This window comes from Rhincodon typus, chromosome 5 (assembly GCF_021869965.1).
Source record: "Rhincodon typus isolate 14 chromosome 5, sRhiTyp1.1, whole genome shotgun sequence".
NCBI classification, from domain to species: domain Eukaryota; kingdom Metazoa; phylum Chordata; class Chondrichthyes; order Orectolobiformes; family Rhincodontidae; genus Rhincodon; species Rhincodon typus.
Genome location: NC_063336.1, coordinates 84,288,457 through 84,313,044, shown reverse-complemented (window position 1 = coordinate 84,313,044; position 24,588 = coordinate 84,288,457). Strand labels below are relative to the sequence as shown.

Here is a 24,588-nt window from a genome sequence, read left to right as displayed (position 1 = left end):
CTTGTTCCTCTTTAACCAGAGACAGAGTGACATTGTTCCCCTTTAACCACAGACACAGTGACCTTGTTCCTCTTTAACCAGAGACAGAGTGACATTGTTCCCCTTTAACCACAGACACAGTGACATTGTTCCCCTTTTACCAGAGACACAGTGAGGTTGATCCTCTTTAACCAGACACACAGTGACCTTGTTCCTCTTTAACCAGAGACACAGTGTCTTTGTTCCCCTTTAACCAGAGACACGTGGACATTATTCCCCTTTAACCAGAGACAGAGTGACATTGTTCCCCTTTTACCGGAGACACAATGACATTGTTCCCCTTTAACCGGAGACACAGTAACATTCCTCCCTTTTAACCAGAGAAACAGTGACATTGTTCCCTTTCAACCAGAGACACAGTGACATTGTTCCCTTTTAACCAGAGACACAGTGACATTCTTACCCTTTAACCAGACACATGTTGACATTGTTCCGTTTTAACCAGAGAAACAGTGACATTAGTCCCGTTTAACCAGAATAACCAAGACATGTTTCCACTTTAACCAGACACACAGTGATATTACTCCACTTTAACCATAGACACCGTGGCATTGTTCCCCTTTAACCAGACCCACAGTGACATTGTACCCTTTTAACCAGAGAAACAGTGACATTGTTCCCCTTTAACGAGAGATACAGTGACATTGTTCCCATTTAACCAGAGACACAGTGGCATTGTTCCCCTTTAACCAGAGACACAGTGACATTTGTCCCCATTAATCAGAGACACGTTGACATTATTCCCCTTTAACCAGAGACACAATGAATTGGTTCCTTTTAACCAGACACACAGTGACATTGTTCCCTTTTAACCAGAGAAACAGTGACATTGTTCCCTTTTAACCAGACACACAGTGACATTGTTCCCCTTTAATCAGAGACGCAATGACATTGTTCCCTTTAACCAGAGAAACAGTGATATTGTTCCCCTCTAACCAGAGACACAGTGACGTTGTTCCCCTTTAACCAGACACACAGTGACATTGTTCCCTTTCAACCAGAGACACAGTGACCTTGTTCCTCTTTAACCAGAGACAGAGTGACATTGTTCCCCATTAACCAGAGACACAGTGAGATTGTTCCCCTTTAACCAGTGACACAGTGACATTATTCTCCTTTGACCAAAGTCACAGTGAGTTTGTCCCCCTTTATCCAGAGACACCTTGACTTGTTCCCCTTTAACCAGTGACAGACTAACATTGTTCCCCATTAACCAGATGCACAGTGACACTGTTCACGTTTAGCCAGAGACAGAGTGTCATTGCTCCCCTTTAACGAGACACAATGACATTATTCCCTTTAACCGGAGACACACTGACATTGTTCCCCTTTAACCAGAGCCACAGTGATAATGTTCCCCTTTAATCAGCGGCATAGTGACCTTTTCCTGTTTACCTAAACACACAGTGACCTTTTTCCCTCTAACCTGATTCTTAAGTTACAGTAATGTTCCTTTCCTACATCAAAAGCACAGTGACTTTCCTCCTCTTTAAACAGAAACAAAATCCTTATGTTCCTCTGTCCCAGGTTGACCTTATTCCCCATTACAAGTAGGTAGTGGTCAGTCTCCTTTAAAAAGCAGCAGAGCAATCTTATTCAGAGATATTGAGAAGAAGGTTCCAGACCCAAAACGTCAGCTTCTCTGCTCCTCTGATGCTGCCTGGCCTGCTGTGTTTCTCCAGCCCCACACTGTGTTATCTACAACAACCTTATTCCTCTCTAACCAGTTGCACAGTGCCCTTTGAGCAGAAGCGCAGTGACTTTGCTCTCTCTTGTCCAGTACTTGTACGAACATTGCCTGGCTGGTGGTGAGTAGGTGACTCTCTGTGAGATCCTTTATGCTGTGTCCAGACTCCCTCAGCCCCTGCATGCTGCCCTCAAAGCAGCTTCCAGGGGCTGGGAATGGGACTGTCATACACCTCCCTCTCAATCGTGCCTTTGCAAAGGATTTCTGGAGAGAAAAGCAGTGGTTTTTGTCAAGGTTCGTCCTGAACAGCTCTGTGACGCAGAAGTCTGTGCTCTAGGGTCTGTTCCCCAGGACACACACCGAGAGAAACATCAACTGCACCTGGAGTGGGGTGTACCATCAACTTGGCGAAAGATACCCTTTGGTCTGCCTGAAACTTGCAGCTGTTCCAGTTCAAAGGTTAACCCCAACTGACTGTTACAGACTGTCACATTCCATAGTCCAGGACCACACACTGAAGCAAGTAATAAAGCTTGGGGTAGCTGCTACCAAGGTGTAATGGGGAAGGACCACTGTGTAAGGTTTTTCTGACAAAGTGTAACGGGGGTTCATTCAGCTATCAGACCCTCCCAATGCCTCAGATAAATGCCTACAGGTTCACTGTAAAAAGAGAAAGCAAAACTTTGTTTTTTTCTCTATAAGTAAAGACAGTATAGATCTGAACGGTTTCATTAATTGTGTATGTGCATAAAAATTTTCTTTTGTAAAAAAGGTGTATATTTGGAATAAAAACAAACTTGTTTTTTTCCTGCAGGATTATGCGCAGATCTCCTGATGTGAGCCCCCGTAGATTATCAGATGTCAGCCCCCAGCTCCGCCAGCTCAAATACCTGGTCGTGGATGAATGCATCAAGGAGGATCTGAAAGCATCTAGATCATTTGAGGATTTGAGCAGTATCTCCTCGGCTGGCCTCAGTTCCATTGAGGAACGTATCCTTAGGATCACCGGTTATTATGGTTACCAACCCTGGTCTCTCCGTTCCTCCAGTGAGTCCCACAGCCCATTGCACTGTACTCTTCACACTGACCTATCCTGTGCTTTCACAGTCAGTAGGTTGATGGGTTTGCCAACGCGCATCGAGAAAAATTGGTTAATATCTACCTTAACTGCAGAACTAGAACTTCCCCAAAACTGAATCTACTTCACACCATCCAGCAGCCACCTGTAGCAAGGTGGAAATCTAGGTGTGGAAACTTGGGAATGTAGGTTTGGAAATTTGGGATCCCAGGTGTGGAGATTTGGGAATCCTGGTTTGGAAATTTGGGATCCCAGGTGTGGAGATTTGGGAATCCAGGTTTGTAAGTTTGGGATTCCAGCTTGAGAGAAGTGGCAATTCAAACGTGGGCCTTAGGAATCGAGGTGTGGTGAAATGAGAATCCCGATGTGGAGATTTGGGGATCCAGCCACAGAGAATTGCATTCCATGGCAGTAAGTATAGAATGAGTAACAGAGGACTCTTGTGACACAGTGGTAGTGTTCCTACCTTTGGGACAGAGGATCCATATTCAAGTCCCACCTTTTCAGAGATGTGTTATAACAAACCTGAACAGGTTGATTTTAAAAATATCTAAAATGAGGAATGGGCAGTGTTGTTGGGACTATTATCTGAATATACTTATACTGATTGTTCACATGAACACCATCCTTGAGGATCTGTTGGTAAAATGGTCATTTGTAAAACAGAGCGTGTGGGTGGATCATTGCTATGGCTACTACCTGAATGGTAGGAGATGTTTGTCAAGTGAAAACAAATATTTACCTTCATTGTGTAACTGTGTCTGAGGCATTTTCACTGAAATTAATGCTGAGGTTGTTGCCAAAGCCATACCTGTGGATAGTCAGTGATTGCATTGGCAAACGCTGTACTGTTTAGTTTTTTATAAAAACTAGATAAGGAGGTTAGCTCACCCTTTTAACCCACACTGTCTTGCTCTCCCTGCCTTTTTCTCTCTCTCTTCAACCTCTCTTGCTCTATCTCTTCCCAGCTTGCCCACTTTTAAAACCATCCTCAAACACTAAAACTTTCAACTGAAACAAAATCAGAAGTTGCTGGAAAAGCTCAGCAGGTCTGGCAGCAGAGAAAGCAGAGTTAACGTTTCGAGTCCATTGACCCTTCTTCCGAAATGGCTCCGGCAATTTTTCTGGCAATTTTGTTTCTGATTTTCCAGCGTCCGCAGTTCTTCTGGATTGTTTTAGTTTAAAACTGTTTCTGCTGACTCTTCTGAGAGGTTTCTCCAGCCTGTTCCCGTTCTCTGTAAGTCACTGCCAGGATAGTGAGGACTCTATCTAAATGCAGGACATGCATTTAGGAGTAACCTATGGGGATTACGTACTCATACAGAGGGGAATGTGGAAGAGAGATTCAAACCTATAGTCATTGTGGCATTGTCAATCAGACTTTAAAGTCTTTTCCAGCACAGCCCATCATTTCAATGTTTTGTAAACCAGTTTGATAATATATTCCATGGAACAACAGCTCAGAGAGGAACAGCCTGTATCAGAAGAACTGAAAACATTTCATCGAGTTCCATTGAGGATGAAAATAAGCACGTTTAGAGAGGGAGGGGACATGTTTACAATATTAGTTCATATAGTTCATTTGGTCTTTTCCAACTGCTGTCATAAAATAGAGCCGTTCATCCATCAATTCCTGTGTCAGCTCGTTGAAGGAGAGTGCAATTTAATCCCAAGCTGCAACTTCCTTCTTATAACCCCGCAACTGAGCTCATATTCAGGGTCCACATCTTTTAAGAAATTTTAGATTGAATCGATTCCTTCCACCATTCCAGAGCCTAGCCACAAATTCTCATCCTTGCTTTCAAATCTTTTTTACTCATTCACAGAAAGCAGGTATCGTGAATGAGTTGAATAACTATTGTCCAGCCCTCATTGCCCCAGGGAAGGTGGCAATGAGCTGCCTTTTTGAATCTCTGCAGTCCATGTGGTGCTGGCTCTTTCTTTCTCGGGGTGAGTGAGGGGGGGGGGGGGGGGGGGGGGGTGGTAGCAGTGGTTCAGTTCTTGGGTTTAGAAGGTGCTGTCAAAGGACTTTTGGTGAATTACTGCAATGCATCTTGTTGTTGCTGCTGCCACCTGGTGGCCTGATGCTCCTGCCCTGTGCCTTCTGAATGGAGGGTAGCCTTTGGAGAGTCAGGGGATGAGTTACTTGTCACAGAAATCCCAGCATTTCACCAGGTCTTCTAGCCACAGTATTTATTTGCCTGGTCTTGTTCAATTTCTGATCAATGGTAACTCCCAGAATGTTGAGAGTGGGAGATTCAGTGATGTTGAGAGGAGATGGTTTAATTCTCTCTTATTGAAGATGGTCATTACCTGGCACTTGTGTGATGTGAATCAAGTTGCTGCTTATCACTCCAAGCCTGGATATTGTCCAAGTCTTGTTGCACGCGAACATGGGCTGCTTCAGTATCCGAGGAGTCGCAAATGGTGCTGAACATTGTGCAATCATCAGCGAACATCCCCAATTCTGACCTTATGACGGAAGGAAGGTCATTGATGAAGCAGCTGAAGATGTTAAGTCGCTATAATCTAACCAGATCATAGGGCCGCTCTCTTATCAGAGAGAGACATCTTTCACCCCTGGTATCGATCTAGTCAGTCTAGACAGCACCTTCCCCTCAGGGCTTGAATTTCTATATAAGGTATAACCCACTACACTCTGGCTGGGATCTAACCAGTGACAAATTACATAGAAATTTAAAACATTTATTTTCATAATGTTCCCAATCATCTACACTCCTTTCTGACAAAGGTAATTCTCTTTATTCACCTTATCAGATCATTTTATGATTGTCTAATCTTGTAAAGGCAACACCATTAGAGCTGGATGAACACAGCAGGCCAAGCAGTATCATAGGAGCAGGAAGGCTGACGTTTTGGGCCTAGACCCTTCATCAGAAATCGGGGCTGCTCTCCCTGCAAGGTGAATATATCCTTCCTGAGGTACAGTGTCCAGGATTAAACCCATCTCCAGGGACACTGACCAAATCTCCATAACAATGTACTGCAGCATCATTTCCAGCCATTTGCATTCTGGTCACCTTTGAGATAAAAACCAACATTCCATTAGCATTTTTAATTATTTGTACCTGACTGCTAGCTATTTATGATTTATATTTGAAATGATTTGGTTGGCAGCTTTCCCATTGTTTATTGGCCATTCCTGAAGGTTACGGGGGGAAGAGGAAGAGCGGATCGGAGCACAGTTCTTTCTTTTATTTTGTTCATTCACGGGATGAGGGCGTCACTGGTTAGGCAGCATTTATTGCCCATCCCTAATTGCCCAGAGGGCAGTTAAGAGTCAACCACATTGCTGTGGGTCTGGAGTCACATGTAGGCCAGACCAGGTAAGGATGCCAGTTTCCTTCCCTAAAGGATATTAGTGAACCAGATGGGCTTTTCCAACAATTGACAATGGATTCATGGTCATCATTAGACTTTTAATTCCAGATATTTATTGAATTCAAATTCCACCATCTGCCGAGGCAGGATTCGAACCCGGGTCCCCAGAACATTATCTGGGTCTCTGGATTAATAGTCCAGCGATAATACCACTAGGCCATCACCTCTTGAAGGTTCGTGTTTTTTTTACCTCGAAAGAAAGACTTGCATTTCTATAGCACCTTTCCACGTGGTCAGGACATCCTGTAGAGCTTTCTAGGCACTTCTAGGGTATTGTTGTTGTTGTAACTAGGAAAGACAGCAAGCAGTCTGTGCAGAGCAAGATCCCACCATGAAATCGATGAGCCCTGTTTCAGTGCTGTGCAGCCCAGGACGTAGGGAGTATTCCTGTGTTTACGCACATTGCTCCCTGGGATCTTTTATTTCTACCTGAGAGGACAGACAGATCCCACAATCATCCTGAACAAAAATCTCGATTTGCCCACGTGTTGAACCCCTGTCAATAAATCGCAGCAACAAGTCCAATCAATTTGCTCCTTCTTTAGAGGGAAGCTAAGGGACACAATGCTGTTTGTGGAAACAATCCTGCATTTGTAAAATGACTCATGCTCTGAAGAGGAACAGCCAGCCTCGAAATGCTGTGAATTAAAGCAAAAAATGAGACAGCCATTGACATGGAGCACTTTTATCCTGTGACAGGGTATTGATGGGACCTGGGCAGATTGAAAGCTGGAGGTGGTGGGCGGGACTGCAGAACTGTAGAAACATTTCATTTTGAATGACCTCACGATGCTGCTGTTTGCTTCAGAAACTTCCAGCATGTTTCATTTGAATGTGTACAGCTTATTTTTGTCTCTCGTACTTTTCTCTGCAACTGTGTGGTTCCCTGCTGTCCTCAGCAACAGAATTGCACAATAAGAACAAGGATTGACACCACATCACAGAATGTGGTAAAATCAGGTCCACAGTCAGGTGAGGCTGTTATATAAGGGTGTAAGGGACGAAAAGGGTTAATACTGAGGTGTGCTTCAAGCACCACCCAATGTGTTGACGCCAAATGAACTCAGGTGAGAAAACACCTTTGGGTCTCAAAGAAGGAAGGAGCTAATATTGATTTCTCCCTCAGTGTCGGTGGCAATATTTATCATACCCCAACATAACTTGTACCTAGTTGCTATCACGCAAAAACTATTTCTTGTTTAAGACAAGAAATAAGTCTGATCAAACTATCGGATGGTTTTCATCTATCACACCAGACTAAACAGGCTCTGCAGATCCCTACCAGGTAAGGAGAACAGTGGCAGCAAATCTACCAGATGGATCTTACACGATAAGCTGTGGTAAGGATTCATCTTACAACACGGTGCCATGTGGTTCAGAATTCATTTAGCTGCAATTTACAAAAGCTTGAGGTGTGGTGTGGAGATGTGAAAATTCTTCAGACACAGCTTTATGAATGCTGCTCCACCAGGCACTCAGCATTTGAGAGAGTTGAACATTTGTGAGTCTTGCAGAAGGGAACTTCATGGCAAGATTTTAAGAGGCAGAATCAAGAGTCGATGGTAGAAAGCATTTTAAACCTGTTAAGAGATACACAGCAGGGAATAAGAGCCAGAAACTCCATGGAACTGGAACACTAGTTACACCTAGAGTTACAGATTGCATTGGGTACTGATGATCTGTTAGAGCAGTCCCAAATCAAGGTTCAGCCTGAGAGCAAGCAGGCGTGAAAGACTCGGTGAGTAATATTAAAATCATTAGTGTGCTATGAAAAACTTGAAAAAGGATGCAGATGACAGGTTGGGAAAATTAGAAGTAACCAAACTACTGACAACTCAGATAAGCATCAAAGCGAGTGAGCACCAAGTTGCCCAGGTACGGTATGGGAAATAAAGGGCTGCAGAGGAATTTAAAATAAGATCGCAGACCCAGGAATGTCAGACTTAAAGCCATAGGTGGCAAAATGGAAACCTAAGCAAACAAAGTTCAACGGAAGGAAAACTTTGGAAGATCCCTGAGAAAAGGCAGGAGACCCATTTCTAAATCCTGGCAATGGGTGGGAAGCATTTATTTAAATCACGTACTCGTCCAAGAGAAAAAAACCTGAAGCAAAGGGGATTACTAGTGGCACCACAAGACAGAGGGAATTGTCTAGGGAAATTTGTTAAGGAAATGGGATTCATCTTGTGCAGCCTCAAAGAGTGGGATTAATTCAGCCAAGTCATTGTAAGAATGGGAACTGTTTATTAAAGCTGCAGGCAGCAGTATTCACTCGGTAAAGCCAATAAGGAAATGGGAATTATTTATTCGTCTACTTGCTGACAGGTAGAAATTCTCCACTTTACTCACCAAAGATAGGGATCCTCCATTTAGTTGTGCAGGGTAAGGAAATACATAGTAACAGCACTGCTGTACTGTAGAATTAAAATCCTTCAACACAACCCAAATAAATAATTACATTAAGAAGACATGACAACAGATGAAACATTGTAAGGAGGTTTAAGTTCAGACATGGGCCGAAGAGAACACAGAATTGGACACCTTGGAGAAAACAACTCTTAAGATACAGAATTGCTTCCAAACGAGATACTAAATCAGGAACAGCACACGAAAATACACTTTTGTATACAATTGAAACTGTAGCTAATGACATTATAGCTTGAAGCGGAATAAAATAAGCAATATATACTTTGAAAAGATATTGAAAGCCTTTGACATTTATTTTAACTTTGGAACAAATGCAATTCTAAAAGCACAAGATTTGATTGAAGAGTTCAGCATCCAGGTACATCCATGAACAATTTCATCAATGATCTCTACAGATTAATGAAAAAATGTGACTGCAGACCTTTAAAGTTGGAATTCACAAGGCACAGCATTTCTCATAAATCTGTCAGACTTATTACCACCAAAAGGACTTCAGAGGCAGATACTCAGATGGTGTGTGAAGCAGAAATTTGAAAGCGGCAAAGATTAATCTTAAAAGGAGAGGATCGGCCTAATCACAGGAGATCAGCAAGATCCATTCAGTTCTTAAAATGCAACCCCCTAAAGATACAGGTGAGAAGCCAATACAGAAAATAGGACAGACATCAGATACTAACAGTCATTGTTAACATTGTAGAGGAAAAAAACCTCACAGGCACAAGCAGTGCCCAGTTATTAAAAAGAGAATGCTTTATCTATAAAACAGTACACCACTTTCAGAAAATGCCATAATAGCACACAGTCACAGAGCAACAAGAAGTAAAATACTGTACAAAGGAGGTAAACAGACTGTGATAGAAGAAAAGCCAGATGTATTCCCAGGGGAAATAGGTGATGGTGACCACACATTTCATTCAGAGAAAATTTGTGTCAATGGGTATCTCACTAATTTTAAGCTTTGTGCAGGGGCGAGTGTCACTATATTATCAGATAGTGTACCACGACTGAAGAAACACTGCTTATAGCCAATAACAGTATAGCTGTCTGATCCAGGGGATGTACCACTTAAAGCTGAAGGTTTGCTACAAGCAATTCTGCAACATGAGGGGTGTTTGATAGTAGAGAACTTGATGCATTTCACAAATGAGAAATCTCACCCTTGAGCGTGAATATGTATTTTGTATCAAAAGCAGACAAATCAGTTAAAGTCAAGAAACCACTGATGAAGCTGGTTATGGAACAAGAGGTGAAAGAACTTTCAGCTACTGATCAGCTTGGTGTAGAGCAACCGGTCAAAGGACAACTATGGAGGATTTCTTCGGGCTCCTTAGACTCATGGTGGAAGCCAAACTGAAGACAGGGTACCATCAAATTAGCTAATAGAGAAAACAGACTGACATTCAGTGACTGGTGCCTCTTCTATACACACTCATTAACTATTCTTAGGGTACAGGTATTGTTAACCCTTTACTTTCCTTATAAGGAGCTATTTGAGGTCAGCTGACTGAAGTTTGACCAAATAAAGAGGATTGAAGGAGTGACATAAAAGTGGAGAGAAAGAGACAGAGGAGTTTAGGGAAGGAATTCCAGAGCACAGGCTTCTCCTGGTCGAGCTGCTATTAGCGGCGTGATTAAAATCAGGGATTGGGAAGAGGCCAGAATGAGATGAGTAATCTCAGAGGGTTGTCAGTCTGGAAGAGAAGACAGAGATAGGGAGGAGGTGAGAGGAATTTGAAAACAGGATGAGAATGTTAAAATCGGGTATTGCTGAACCAAGCGTCAGTGTAGGTTGTCAAGCATTAGGGTGATGGGTCTCGGCAGGATTTGATGCAGGTAGAGATTGTGTGGCAGCAGAGTTTCATATGGGGTCATGGTTACAGAGAGCACAAGATGGGAGGCTGGTTAGGAATGTGCTACTGGAACTGTCAACACCCGAGGTAGAATAGGTGAGGGCTGCAGCAGTCGATCAGCTGAGGCAATTAGAAATCTGGGTACGTTACAGAACTGGAGGAAAGCAGTCTTGGCAATGGCATAGATAAATAACCGTGAGATTATTTTATCAGCAGCAGGACTAAACAAACTGGTTCAGCATCAGTTGTTGCCAGGAAGAGGGACAAAATGGGTGGCTAATGGATAGAGTTTGTAGTGGGGGGTCCAAAAACAGTGTAATCACTCTTCATAATTTTTAATTGGAGGAAATTTCTGCTCATCCAATGCTGGGCATCAGACAGGCAGGCTGCAGTGGCAGAAAGACCTCCTTCATTCTTTACTGGGAATGATAACCTTACTGTGCAGGTAGGAGTGAGGGGTCTGTGTCTGTATCTACTTTACTGTACTGTGACTGACAGGAAGCAGTTAGGCTTTGATCACTAATGTTACTATTCTAACTCACTGTATAATCCTCCAAACCCCTGTTGGGACTTGTTCCATTATTTAATTCCTGACTCCAACCAAGATTGCCTCTTTGAATGGTTTCAACAGAGGTCATGTTAAAAACTGAAAATCGCAGCTTCCCGGTGTGTGTGTGTGAATGAGTGGGGAAAATCAGAAACCTGGAAACTTGGGATGTCCCATTTTGAGGCAGGCAGAGCAATTCCTGTTGGAAACATGCTCGAGCTTCCAGCTGCCATTTTGGGCCATAAGAGAGCTGCATCATGTTGTAAAATGTCTGCCTGATCACCTGGTTTCTCAGCCAAAGAGTGTTATAGCTCATTCAGCCCATCATACCGTGCTAGCACTTTGAAGGACTATCCAGTTACTCCCAGTCCCCTGCTTCTACCCCATGACTTTCTACACTTTTCCTTTGCGCAGGTTTACACACCCAGTTCTGATTTGAAAGTTGCAATTGAATCTGATTCCATCTCCCAATCAGACTGTGCATTCCAGGTGACTGCAGCTCATTGTAGAAAGAGATTTGCCTCTTCATTGGTGTTTTTTGTCAATTATATGAAACCTGTGTCTTCTGGTTCCTGACACCCCCTCCTCAATTTCTAAACTTCCTGTAAGTCTCCCCCCAATTTTGTGCTCCAAGGGAAAACAATCCTTTTTATTTCAGTCCCTCTATATGTTTCTGTTTTAGTAACTCTCCTCTGCAAATGGGCCATGTCATTCTTCCAGAATATGGTCCCCAGAATATTCAGGCCGGGACTGAACCAGTGAGTGGTTATAAAGGTTTGAAAACATCTCCTTTCATGGGGTCAAAATCAGAAATTGCTGGGAAATCTCAACAGGTCTGGTGGCATCTGTGGAGGGAAAGTGAAGTTAACGTTTCAGGTCATGGAGAAAGGAGTTGTACAGCACAGAAACAGATTCATCCATGTCGACAAAATATCTTAAATTAATCAAGTCGCATTTGCTAGCATTTGGCCCATATCCCTGTAAACCCTTCCCATTCATATACCCATCCAGATGACTCTTTAACGTTGTAATTGTATCCACGTCTACCACTTTTCTCTGGCAGCTCATTTCAATCATGCAGCTCCCTTTGCGTGAAAAAGTTGTCCCTTAGATTCCTTTTAAATCTTTCCCCTCTCACCTTAAACCTATGCCCTCTGGTTTTGGACTCCTGTACCCTGGGAAAAAAGACCTTGTCTATTCACCCTATCCATGCCCCTCATGACCTTATAAACCTCTCTAAGGTCACCGCTCAGTCTCCGATGCTCCAGGGAAAATAGCCCCAGCCCATTTGGCCCCTCCCTATCGTTCAAACCCTTCAACCCTGGCAACATCCTTGAAAATTTTTTCTGCACCCTTTTCAAGTTTAACAACATCTTTCCTGTAGCAGGGAGACCAGAACTGAACACAGTATTCCAAAAGTGGCCGAACCAAAGTCCTGTACAGCTGCAAAATGATCTCCCAACTCTTATACTCAATGTACTGACCAATAAAGGTAAGCGTACCAAACACCTTCTTCATTACTCTGTCTCCACTTCCAAGGAACAATGAACCTGCACCCCAAGGTCTCTTTGTTTGGCAACACTGCCCAGGACCCTACCATTAGGTGTTTCAGTCCCTGACCTGATTTGCTTTACCAAAATGCAACACTGCACACTTACCCAAATTAAACTCCAACCAGTGACTCTCCTTTAGAACTTTGCTTTCTCTCCACAGACGCTGCCAGACTTGCTGAGTTTCTCCAGCAATGTCTGTTTTTGTTTTTGATTTCCAGCATCCTCGGTTCTTTGATTTTTTTCCCCTTTTCATGGGGTCGTCCTCAGCCACCTGAGAGATAGGTGAGGCCTCAGTTTAACACCTGATATGAGAGACAGTGCCTTTGGCAGTGCAGCAATCCCACAGTACTGCACAGGGAGTGCCAATGCGGATAATGATTTCACATCTCTGGAGTGGCACTTCAGTGCATTGTTTTTTCAATCTGGAGCCAAGTTGGCAATTAAAAGCTGCAGAATAACATTCACCAAGTGATCACATGGTCTGCTGAATTAGTTTAAAAAAGAAAAATTAGTAAGTGAACACGAACAAATTCTGAAGGAACTGCGGACGCTGTAAATCAGGAACAAAAACGGAAGTTGCTGGAAAAGCTCAGCAGGTGTGGCAGCATCTTCCCACTGTTCTGAGGAAGGGTCACTGGACCCGAAATGTTAACTCTGATTTTTTTCTTCACAGATGCTGCCAGACCTGCTGAGCTTTTCTAGCAACTTCTGTCTAAAACTCCCAAAAAACATCCTCAAGAGAAAGAGCAGATGATGTCTGGGTGATGTTGGGCAAGGCATGAGAGATGGTGGCTCAGTCAATCTCTTGTCTGCTGTTGCAGGTGGACATTGAAGATCCACCGTCCCTAAAGTAGTCAGCCTGGTGGCTATCCCATTGCTTGTTGAGGGATCTTGCTGTGTCTACATTGGCCACCACGTTTCTGAAATCAACACAGTAACTACACTTTGAGAAATACTTCAGCGGGGCCTTCCTGAGGGTGTGAAAGGTGCTAAATAAATGCAAGTCCTTTTTTTGGTCAGGCTGGTGCGCTCCCCGAGGCCGGGTGTAGTGAGTCTGGTGCTGGTGCAGAAGCAGAGCGGAAGAGCTCTGACACTCTTTAGTGCAGCCTTGAGATTAAACCTAATATTGAATTGATGTTTGAGAGACCCTGTGCTCTACAGAGGGGCCACGTTCCAACAACATCTTTGTGTGAAGTTGTGTGAGAGCTTTTTAAAGGCCCCACAGCCCCGCCAGCTGGTGCTCAGCGGAACTTTCCTGTTGGAAAAGGCACAAGTTTCCAAAAAGGCTGAACTTCCCCAGCTGTAGTGAAAACTGAGGATTTTTCCAACCCCCCCCCCCCCCCCCACCCCTCCACCCAACCCCCTGCCTGCAGCAGCCTGAGGAAGGGCAGTATGGGCTGGAGCCCTCTCGAGATGGAATTATGGAGGTGAAAGCTTGCAATACTAACCACAACTGAACGTGTAGAGGGGCCTTCCTCCTGCACCCCCTCAGCCCTTCCAGCCTTTGGGAGGTCTTTATTTGCAGGGCTGGCTCTATATGGTGGTGTTTGACCTGCCTCAGTACCATTTCCTAATGAGGCTGTCAAACAGTGCTGGGTCAGTGCGATCAGCAGCCTGTCCAAGCCTTCCTCAACTGGCCATTGAGCCAGACTTACTTAGCAATGAGTGAGGGCTCAGGAGCACCAACTGGTCACTAGTATCAGTGCTCCAAATCCCTCAGGATCCCCAGCCTACAGTAATGTCATTAGACTAATAATCCCCCTGGGGAACACAGATTATATCCCAGCACATGAGCTGGTGGGATTTAAATTCGGTTAATAAAATTTGGAATCAAAAGCTCATCTCTGCATTGATGACCACCAAAACCATTATTAATTATTGTGAAAACACATCTTGCTCATTAATGTCATTTAGAGAAGGGAATTTCCCATCCTTACCTGCTTTGGTCACCACCTGACTGCAGACCCACAATGATTTGACTCCCCTGCCCTGTGAAATTATGTAGTAAGGCTGTCAGCTAAGGGTAACTGAGGAGTTAAACAAATAAACACCACCTAGGCCCATGTGCCTTGAAATAAGAAGAATATATATTTTAAAAAGTCACGATAAGTGGGCCTGCTAAACTGTCTGTTGGAAAGCTGGCTTGTCATTGGGAATTCACACATGCCCTACATTAAGGAGCTGGGATTCCTGATACCTTTCTCTTAACAGACAGTGCCAGGAGTGTTTCCCCAGATAATTCCATCAACTCTGGATTCAACCTGTCCCCAACGGTTAGGTTCAATAGCACTGACTATTCATTTAGGTACAGTGAATATTCTCTTTATTTGCTCATGGGGTGTGGGCATCAATGGCAGGGCTGGCATTTCTTAACTAGTTTTTTGTGAATGGCAGCCTCCTTTTTGACTCAACTGATAAGATTATAAAGTCACTTCAGAAGGCAGCTGAAGGTCACTTAGTTGTAATGGGACTAGGTAAGGATGGGGCATGAGAAAGGGAAATTAGTGAACTTGTCAGGTTCATCCATAGTTCTGATGGTTCCTGACACCAACTTTTTAAAATTATGCTTCCTGAACTATTCCTCAAATAGTAACCACTATACTGTGTATATTGTAAATACTAGAGGTTGTGAGCAGTTCCCGTTACACTTTGAACCAACAGAAATGCCCTCTACTTACAGAGTGGTGATCTCATTGTTTAACAAGCCAACAAAATGATGTTAATCAAACACTAAGAATGCTGGAAAAACTCAGCAGGTCTGCCAGCATCTGTGGAGTCAGAAACAGGGGATGTCTACAGGAGACAAGTGGCCTGTTTCTTGTTTCATAGTTTCAGTCATTTGTTGCACATTTTGCTTCAATGTAACGTTCTGCTGATAAATAAATCAGAATATTAGTGTTAGCCTGCACACCGTGTTCAAATGCCAGAATGTTTCCAAGTATAGCCTTGGGAAAAGGGGTCAGCCATTTAACACGGAGGTGAGGAGACATTTCTTTGATCAGACAGTGAATGTGAATCATTGGAAATCTGTAACCCCCAGAGGACTCTGGGTGCAAAGTTATTAAGCGTATTTGAGAGTAAGATCAATCAATTTTTGGTCTTTTAGGAAATTGATGGAGATGGGGATCGGGCAGGAAACTGGAACTGAGCTTGAACATAAACTACAAACTGCAATGAATAGGTTTGATGGGCAGAATAGTCTATTCTTGCACTTATCTGTTCTCTTAAATCTTATTACACTCAAACAATATCTAAATTTAGATTCGATTTTCATGAACATCTTGTTGTTTTGTGCTCCTTGCAATACTCAAATTGGCCACTACTTTTCCTACATACAGCAGTGACTGCCATAAAACCCAATTAGATGGCTTGGGGTTATGAAAGGCACTATATCAGTTCTAAAGAGGATACCATTGCTGCACTGACCGACCTATCCAGCAGGGAGCACTGCAGGTCTATTTTAAGACAAGATATAACACACTGGATTTCCAAACACTCCTTTGTCCTATTACGGACTGAGCAAGTGTAAACCACACTCGATACACCTACAGGGGCATTCCTGATGTTACCAATAATTATCAAGAATTGGAATATCCCTACATTGGCTCCTGCCCCATGTATGAACACCAACCCTGAACAGATGCGGTCAAACATCAATGGATATTTTGACAGACCCGGTGTTAGGATGTTATACTACATAGAATCCTGTATGTGGGGCTTGTATGGGGACCATAGGTTAGAAATTCAACTGTAGATAGCATTTCTCAGCAGTTTCCAGCCCCCCAAAATTTGCCAAGAATGCTGTGATGTAATAAATGCACGAAGGAGATAGAATATAGTGAAGAAGGATGGGCGGTGGTTTGTTTAGAGCAGAAACCCTGTCAATGGACAAGATGGGGCGAATGCCCTGTACCCTTGATGCAATTCAATGTTGAAACTCAAGTCCTATCTTTAATTAATTTTATGTGTGATTTGAAAAATGCTATTACTTGAGAAAACACTTGCCAGAAGCTTGTTTTTTTTAAAGTTGCAGATACAGTGTAGTCTGTATATCCCAGGATGGGCACTAAGACCCAGAGAATAAGGCAGGGTTAGCCCTGGTCAATACCTCTCCCCCACCCTACCCAATCGTTGCACATAGCATTTACAGTCTGTGTTTCCCAGGGATCTCAGGAGGACTCAACACCTCAAGGAAACAGTCTGAGTGAAGTAAGGCCCCCTGTGAATGGAGAACTGAATGGCCACAAACCCCACAGCTACTGTACCAACCTTTAGGAGGAACTTTTAATGAAACCCACACATTCCTAAGAACCTCATGATTTCCGGGTTTGTCATGGGAATAGGGAACTGTGCTACTGCCTCTACCTAGATAGGTCACTTGGGCTTGAGCAAACTCACACTCTGTGTGATTGACCACTGGGTCAGCTAAGTATATTTTGTGGAAGAAAGCTTCCAGTCGCTGTGAGTGTGTATCTCAGGTGTCACTGTACACTGAGTGGTTGTTTAACTAAACCACACAATTATACAAGCCTGGCACAGTTAGATTCATCAACCTTTCAATGGTGGCTGGGACATTTCAGAATCTGAATGGCATGACTTGCTGCTGTAGTTACAAAAAAATGATGATGCTGTCACTTTAAAATGTTATTTTGTCCTTTTTTTGAAGAGAGGTTGTAAGGCAGAGATGCCGAACTAGCTACTGAAGACAATATAAATAAACAAGTTGTGAAGCCTTGGGATTTTTTTTTAAAGTTGGACCGATGGAAACAGCCTGGATGTGGCCAGCTCTCACAGATCTAGATCTCTGTATTTTGGTTTTTCCAGTACCATCAGGAGCCTTTGGGGTCTTAAAAAGAATTGGAAGCTTCAGTGAATGAATCTTAGCTGCTATTCTCTCTGAACCTTCTCTTGAGGTTTTTTTCCTCCTGGATTGGAGAACTGCATTTATGAATCTGTGTCTGACTTTGCCTTCATGCCAAGAGGTGTGTTTATTGGCTGTTACTATATTGGAACAGTTAATTAGGAATAGGTGCTATAACATTGAGTAACTTGACCAGTGGCATCACTCCTGGAACATGCACTTCACATCTACCCGTAAAATAACAAAATGTTAGGGTCTAGGCTAACTTTTTAAAATATATTGAGGGATCTCGTCTGGTCCATAACTAAATGGTAGAGATTTCTTTTGGACACAGTAAGTGGAACCTGACAGAACTAGTAAACCTACCCCTTATGCAACCTTCCAGCTAGGGTACTGTGTAGGTTTTGGCTCTGCTCATTGTATTAACATTTTGTTAGTTAATACAGACAGAGTCTTGTGGAGGTGTCTAGTTTGGGCATAACTGAGAAGCTCCACCTATAGCTGCTAGGTTCTATTAGGTGGCGCTCCTAATCTCCTACCAACTCTGGGTCAGCTTTTTTGGGCCCAGCTAATAGGACGTTACCTTATGGAAGAGGCCTCTCACACATCCACATTATGTAGAGATAGAGAGGTGCAGAATAAAAACTGAAAGAACTGCGGATGCTGGAAATCAGGAACAAAAACTGAAGTTGCTGGAAAAGCTCAGCAAGTCTGGCAGCATCTGTGAAGAAAAAAATCAGAGTTAATTCTGATTTAACTCTAAAAAAAATCAGAGTTAACATTCTGAGGAAGGGTCACCAGACCCAAAACATTAACTCTGATTTTTTTCTTCACAGATGCTGCCAGACCTGCTGAGCTTTTCCAGCAACTTCTGTTTTTGATAGAGAGGTGCAGCATGGCTTCTCTCTGCATAAGCTCTTAAGTAGAATGCGTAGCCTCGTTCATTCTCTACCGAGGTGGGTGAATAAGGGATCTAAGTTTGCCAGCATTTCCGTATTGGTTATTGCTTTATCATGTTGATTGCACAGCCTTTGCTTTTTTGTCCACTTTGGGGTCTCGATTTGATAGTCTTCTTCCTGATCCTGCCTACTGCTCTACATGGATCACTGAACTCAGCCCTCTAAGCATTAACCTGGAGTATGGCAGGAGCACTAACACATAGTCTCCTGGCTGGAAGGTTCAGGCCCAGGGATGTTTGTCTGTCTGTCTCCTCATTGCTTTCTGGGAGATTGTGTTCTTGGGCCACCATCACAGCAGCTCTGTCAGGGGAGTGTCCATTTCTTCACCAGCGCCTCATTTTAATGCAGAGAGATACAGACATTGCTTCTGGTTCAGTCTCAGAGTGAACACCCTGAGCTTGTGTTTTTGAACAGTGGGTCAACTTGCTGGGCTGCTACCAAGCAACTTCTATTTATTACCTCCTTGTGGTCTTCTAGACTCCTGAAGAAAGATTCTGGGGAACCACAATGCAGGATCTTCTATTTTCACAATCTGAGCTTGTCAGGCCATAGACTACACGAGCACACAGGCAGGTGAAGTGCCTGGTGCTTTCTCCTGGGGCTCTTCAGTCTCCCTGCCCTCAACAGACTTCTGAGGATGTTATCATCGTTGATCCTGTCAGGCTGTTGCCAAGGAGCACGTTAATCCCATCTATTTTCAATGGTCCAAATACAAGACCACACTCCAGATGTGCCTGGTAAAGAGGAAACAGGCATGTACCCTCCTTCAATCCCTTCCACCAGCACCTTGGCACTTCCTACACTCTCTGCTAGAGCCTCTAGAGTGTGGAAGCAGGCCATTCGGCCCAATGAGTTCGCGCCAACCCTCCAAAGAGAATTCCACGCAGACCCACCTCTCCCCGTAACCCTGCATTTCCCATGCCCAGTCCACCTAGCCTGCACATCCTTGAACACTATGGGCAATTTAGCACGGCCAATCCACCTAACCTGCATATCTTTGGACTGTGGGAGGAAACCCACACAGACACAGGGAGAATGTGCAAACTCCACACAGACAGTTGCCTGAGGGTGGAATTGAACCCAGGTCCCTGGCACCGTGAGGCAGCAGTGCTAACCACTGAGTCACTGTGCCACTCTGACAGGAAGATTCCATCTTTTCCTAGCAGTACAGTTTCTCTATCCCCACACCCTGTCAGTAACACTACAGGTTTGCTCACCCTGGGGAATGGAGACTACCTTTCCTCTTAATACAAAATCCCACTAACTCTCAGGATTTATTTAATCTCACCTGTGCCATGAAGAATCTGCTACACTTTCTGACTGACTCCAGGAAGACCGGTTGAGGAAGGGAAACTTATTATTGGAAAGAGCATTGGGCAGCCCACCCTACAGAGATGTACAATATTAATAAGTCACAAACCTTTATGATATAAGTTATATACGAAGGGTTTAAAAAGCCTCAAATGATAAGGCTGACCATCTAATTAATAATAAAACTAATGATATGATAATACATGCAGAACCTGTCATTATTGAACCAACATGTGATAGGACTGCTTTAAAAGAAGTTGTGATACATTATCCTATGGACAGCTTGTTTTGTAAATATTCAGCTCCCTCCTCACAACGGTGGGTCATTTTCACATTGACCTGACAGAAAAACACCAAAATAAGACATTTTGAACCAGATGTTCTAAATGGAGTCAATGTGGAGAATACCATGCGATAGCTTGTCACAATGCCATATGTTATGGTGGAGGACCAGTTTAACAGCAGGGAGTCTATGTATGGTCGAAATGTGAACTTAGATTTACATTGAAAATGGGCTTAGGCCAGCACGAGACATTGGCACCCAGAGCTACAGAATGGAAAGTGCTTGGAACTACTACCAGCCAAGGCTAAACTGGGGAGGAGGAACTATAAATAGACAGGCAAGGAAACAAATCTGCTTCATCACCTGGAACAACAATTTATGGGATGTTCATTTCTCAATAAAAAAAATTGCAGGCATCCTTAAAACAAAAGCACCCAAACAAATTTCAGATAAGAAAAGAATGTTACAGAGCACCCATACAGCTGCTCCACCTACAGTGCCAGACGTTCCCGCTGATAATCCTGAGGACAGCCTGGAGATTCCTCCACAAGATGTTGGAGCCCATACAGTGTCCTCTCAACAAACTAAAAGGGATGTGAGCTCCAGCCTGTGCCCCTAAACATCGGGATGCTTTCAATCAATTGACTCAAGCCGACAAAGTATTAAACAAGAAAGGTACCAGGATGTCAGGGTGCTTGGATTGGGCTTCGTAGAAAAATTTAATTGACTTTTCAATAAACGGGAATGAAACCCCAAAAGGTCAGCCCAGGAACAATGATGGAAGAAGAAACAGTGCAACAAGGACAGAAGTCAAAGAGCACCAGAGCTCAGAAACAATTACAAAATTAAGGTTCAGGTAGATGCAGTTACTGTCCAAACATGACAGAAGCCAGTTGGTGCATTAATTATGGGGGCGCCAGCTATTATTTTATGTCCCCTCTCCGTGGAAAGGCTTGAGAAAACTTACAGTACAAAATTGTCAGTGCTAAACAATAAGGCTAACCTTAATAAATTTACAAACTATTCTGGAAAACAGGATGAAGAGCAATTGATGCAATCCGTAGAAGAAGAAGGGGTTAATACAGCCATAATGGGGATAGATGCTAAAAGTGCACCGAGATCTGTAAGGATGACACTGGGTGGCACAGTGGTTAGCACTGCTGCCTCACAGCACCAGGGACCTGGGTTCAATTCCAGCCTTGGACAACTGTCTGTGTGAAGTTTGCACATTCTCCCTGTGTCTGCATGGGTTTCCTCCCACAGTCCAAAGATGTGCAGGTTAGGTGGATTGGCCATGCTAAATTGCCCATAGTGTTCAGGGATGTTTGGGTTAGACATGGGGAAATGCAAGAGTAGGGGAATGAATCAGGGTGGGATGCTCTTTGGAGGGGCGGTGTAGACTTGTTGGGCCAAATGGCCTGTTTCCACACTGTGGGGATTCTATGATTGATATCCAGGTTATTTGAGATGGTGAGACCTCATGTCTTGAGGCTCTTCTCTCTATGGTTAAAAACTAGTAAGGGAAGTCAGATGGTCCACATTCCAAAGACAGAAGATAAGGAACACTGAAGGTGTATTACCAGCAGGCTTATATTACTCCACCCATTTACAAAGATCATGGCAAAAAGGTTAAATGAGGTAGTTCACATTAACCCAGACAGAAGGACTTTCTATCAACAACCCCAGGATATAATGAAAATATTATGAAGGGCACCAAACGACATAAAGTTATTTTCATTGATTTTGCAAAAGCATTCGACTCAGTTGGCCATAAATTACTCATTAAAGCTTTACAGTGAGTTGGTTTACGATAGAATTTTATACAACTTATTGAGGACTTATATAAGATAACACAACTGTAATAGAAGCACACCAGTCTAAAACTAAGCCAATTAAGAAGCAAGCTTTTGAATTAAAGAGTGAGTGAGTTTATTGGCGATGATAAGGTGATAAAGGAGAATGTCACATGACAAAAGGTCTCAGCAGAATCTCTGGTGCATCATGCCATCACTGTGATTACAATGTAACCAGTGTGTGTCATTATCCAACAAGAAGGAGTAGTCTATTCAGCCCATTGAGCCTGTTGTACTATCAATGGTTCACTGGAATGTGGCCTCAACTCTACTTTCTTTCCTATCTGTATAACCCCTCACCCTTGCCGATCAAGAATCTGTTTAACTTTGCCTTGTATATATTCAGTGACCAAGCCTGCACTTGAAGAGATTTTCAAAGACTAATGAGGCTCAGAGAAGGAATTCCCCTGCATCTCTATCTTTAATGGAGAAACCTTAATTTTGAAACTAACCCCCTAGTTTGCAGTTCCTTGACAAGAGGAAATACCCTCTCAGAATGTACCCCGCCGATTGTATATCCCAATAGAATCACCTCTCGTTCTCCTAAACTCCAATGAGTGCAAGTCTTAACCTTTCCTCATAAGGGAGTCCCTTTTATCCCAGGAATCTGCCTTCCTGAGCTTTCTCTGAATATCCTCCAAGGCAAGTATAGTCCTCCACAAAGAGACCAAAACTGTTCTAACTATTCCACATGGTTTCATCAATATCCTGTACAGCTGTAGCAAGATATCCCTATTTTTATATTCCATTCCCTTTACAATGAAAGACAACATTCCATATGTTTTCCTATTCACTGATGTAGCTCTACACCAACATTTGGTGATCCATGTACAAGGACACCCAATTTCCTGTCTCTGGCATATTTTGTAGCTGTCGCTATTTAAATAATATTTTGCTTTTCCATTCTTCCTGCCAAAGTGAACAACCTGACATTTTCCCACATTATATTTTATCTGCCAAGTTTTTGGCCAGTCACTTAGCCTCTCTATGTCCTTCTGTAGAATCTTTATATCTTCCAACTTGCATCCATTTTATATCAACTGCAGATGTGACTGAAGTACAGTCAGCCCCTTCATCTCAATCATTAATTGAGATCATAGATATTTGGTACTCCATTAGTGGCAGGTGACCAACTTGAACATAACCTAGTTATTCCGAATCTGACCCTGTTATAAAACAATCCATTATCCATATTAAAATATTTCAGAAAATCTTATTCAGTACAGTAACCTTTTATGTGACACCTTATCAAATGCCTTTTGGAGATCCAAGTACACTGCCCCTGCTGGTTCCCCTTATCCACCCTGCAAATTACATCCGCAAAGAAATCTAATAAATCTTTCAAACACAACCTGCCTCAAACAATACTGATCTCTGTAAGCTCCTCACTAACCACAAAGCTCCAGACATTCTGCTATTGAACACATCATCGCCTTCATTGGGAAGGTAGTTACATCTTTAAAAAAAGACAGCTCAAGATATTCAACAGAAAAGCAAGCTTTTGTTTCTTCATTCACTGGCTAGGCAGCCTATTGTCCATCCCTAATTGCCCAGAGGGCAGTTAAGAATCAACCACATTGTTGTGGGTCTGGAGTCATGTGTAGGCCAGACCAGGTAAGGATGGCCGTTTCCTTCCCGAAAGGACATTAACAAACCAGATGAGTTTTTCCTGACAATCAACAATGGTTTCATGATTATCATCATTAGATTCTTATTTCCAGAATTTTTTGATTGAATTCAAATACCACCATCTGCTGTGATGGGATTCAAACCCAGTCCCCAGAACATTTTCTGGGTCTCTGGATTAACAGCCCAGAAATAATACCATTAGGCCATCACCTCCCCTGGTGGGAGTAGCATGATTGATAAAGACATAAAGTAAGTGGATGAACACTTGAAATGTCATAACATTCAAGATTACAGACCAAGTGCTGGAAAGTGGGATTAATGTAGATAGGTCAGGCAGACTTGATGGGCCAAAGGTCCTCTTCTGTACTGTGGGATATCATGACTATGACTCTAAAATGAAATTGGCCAGGAGGCTAATAGAAGTGAGGAAATTAAAGTAACTAACATCCACAGAGAAGTATTATTGGAGAAATGTAAGGGACTAAAATTCATCAAATCCCCAGGACTGATGTTCCTACAGTATAGGTTTCTAAGAGCTAATTGCAGAGATAGTGAATATGCTGGCTGTGATGTTTCAATATCCATAGATTCTGAAATAATCCCAGCAGTTTGGAAGTTAACGAGTGTAACACTACTGTTTGAGAAAGGTTGCAAAACAAAACAGAACCACAGGCCAGTTAGCTTGACACCACCCATTAGGGAAATGCTGGAACCTATTATGAAGCAAGTTTTGACTACACACTATGAATGTTAAGGACATACCAATGTGGTTTTACGAAAGGGTTTTATTAAATCGTGTCTGATGATGATTTTTTTAGTTTATTTTGGTGTTGTAACTTGTAGTATAGAAAAAGTGGAAGCAATAGATGCAGTATACTTGGGTTTATTCAATATGATAAAATAAGGGTTAGTGGAGTTGGGGGTGATATTTTAGCAAGGACACAAGATTAGTTCATAGACAGAAAGCAGAGAGGTCATTAATGATCTAGATCTTAGTGTGCAGGGGACAATTTCACAGTTTGCAGACAAAACTTGTGAAAATTGTAAACTATGAGGAGGACATTATAGAACTTCAGGAAGACATTGATGGAGTGGGCAGATTGGTGGCA

At 43.0% G+C, this 24,588-nt stretch overlaps 1 protein-coding gene across 1 annotated transcript in view; it reads left to right on the top strand.

Moving 5' to 3' along the window:
* The window catches only part of slc35f3b (solute carrier family 35 member F3b), a 63,352-nt gene that overhangs the window by 2,070 nt on the left and 36,694 nt on the right, over window positions 1-24,588 (top strand). The window contains exon 2 of the mRNA XM_048597086.1: window positions 2,541-2,773. Within this exon, the coding sequence (XP_048453043.1) occupies window positions 2,541-2,773 (233 nt within the window). The remainder of the gene's footprint in view (window positions 1-2,540; window positions 2,774-24,588) is intronic.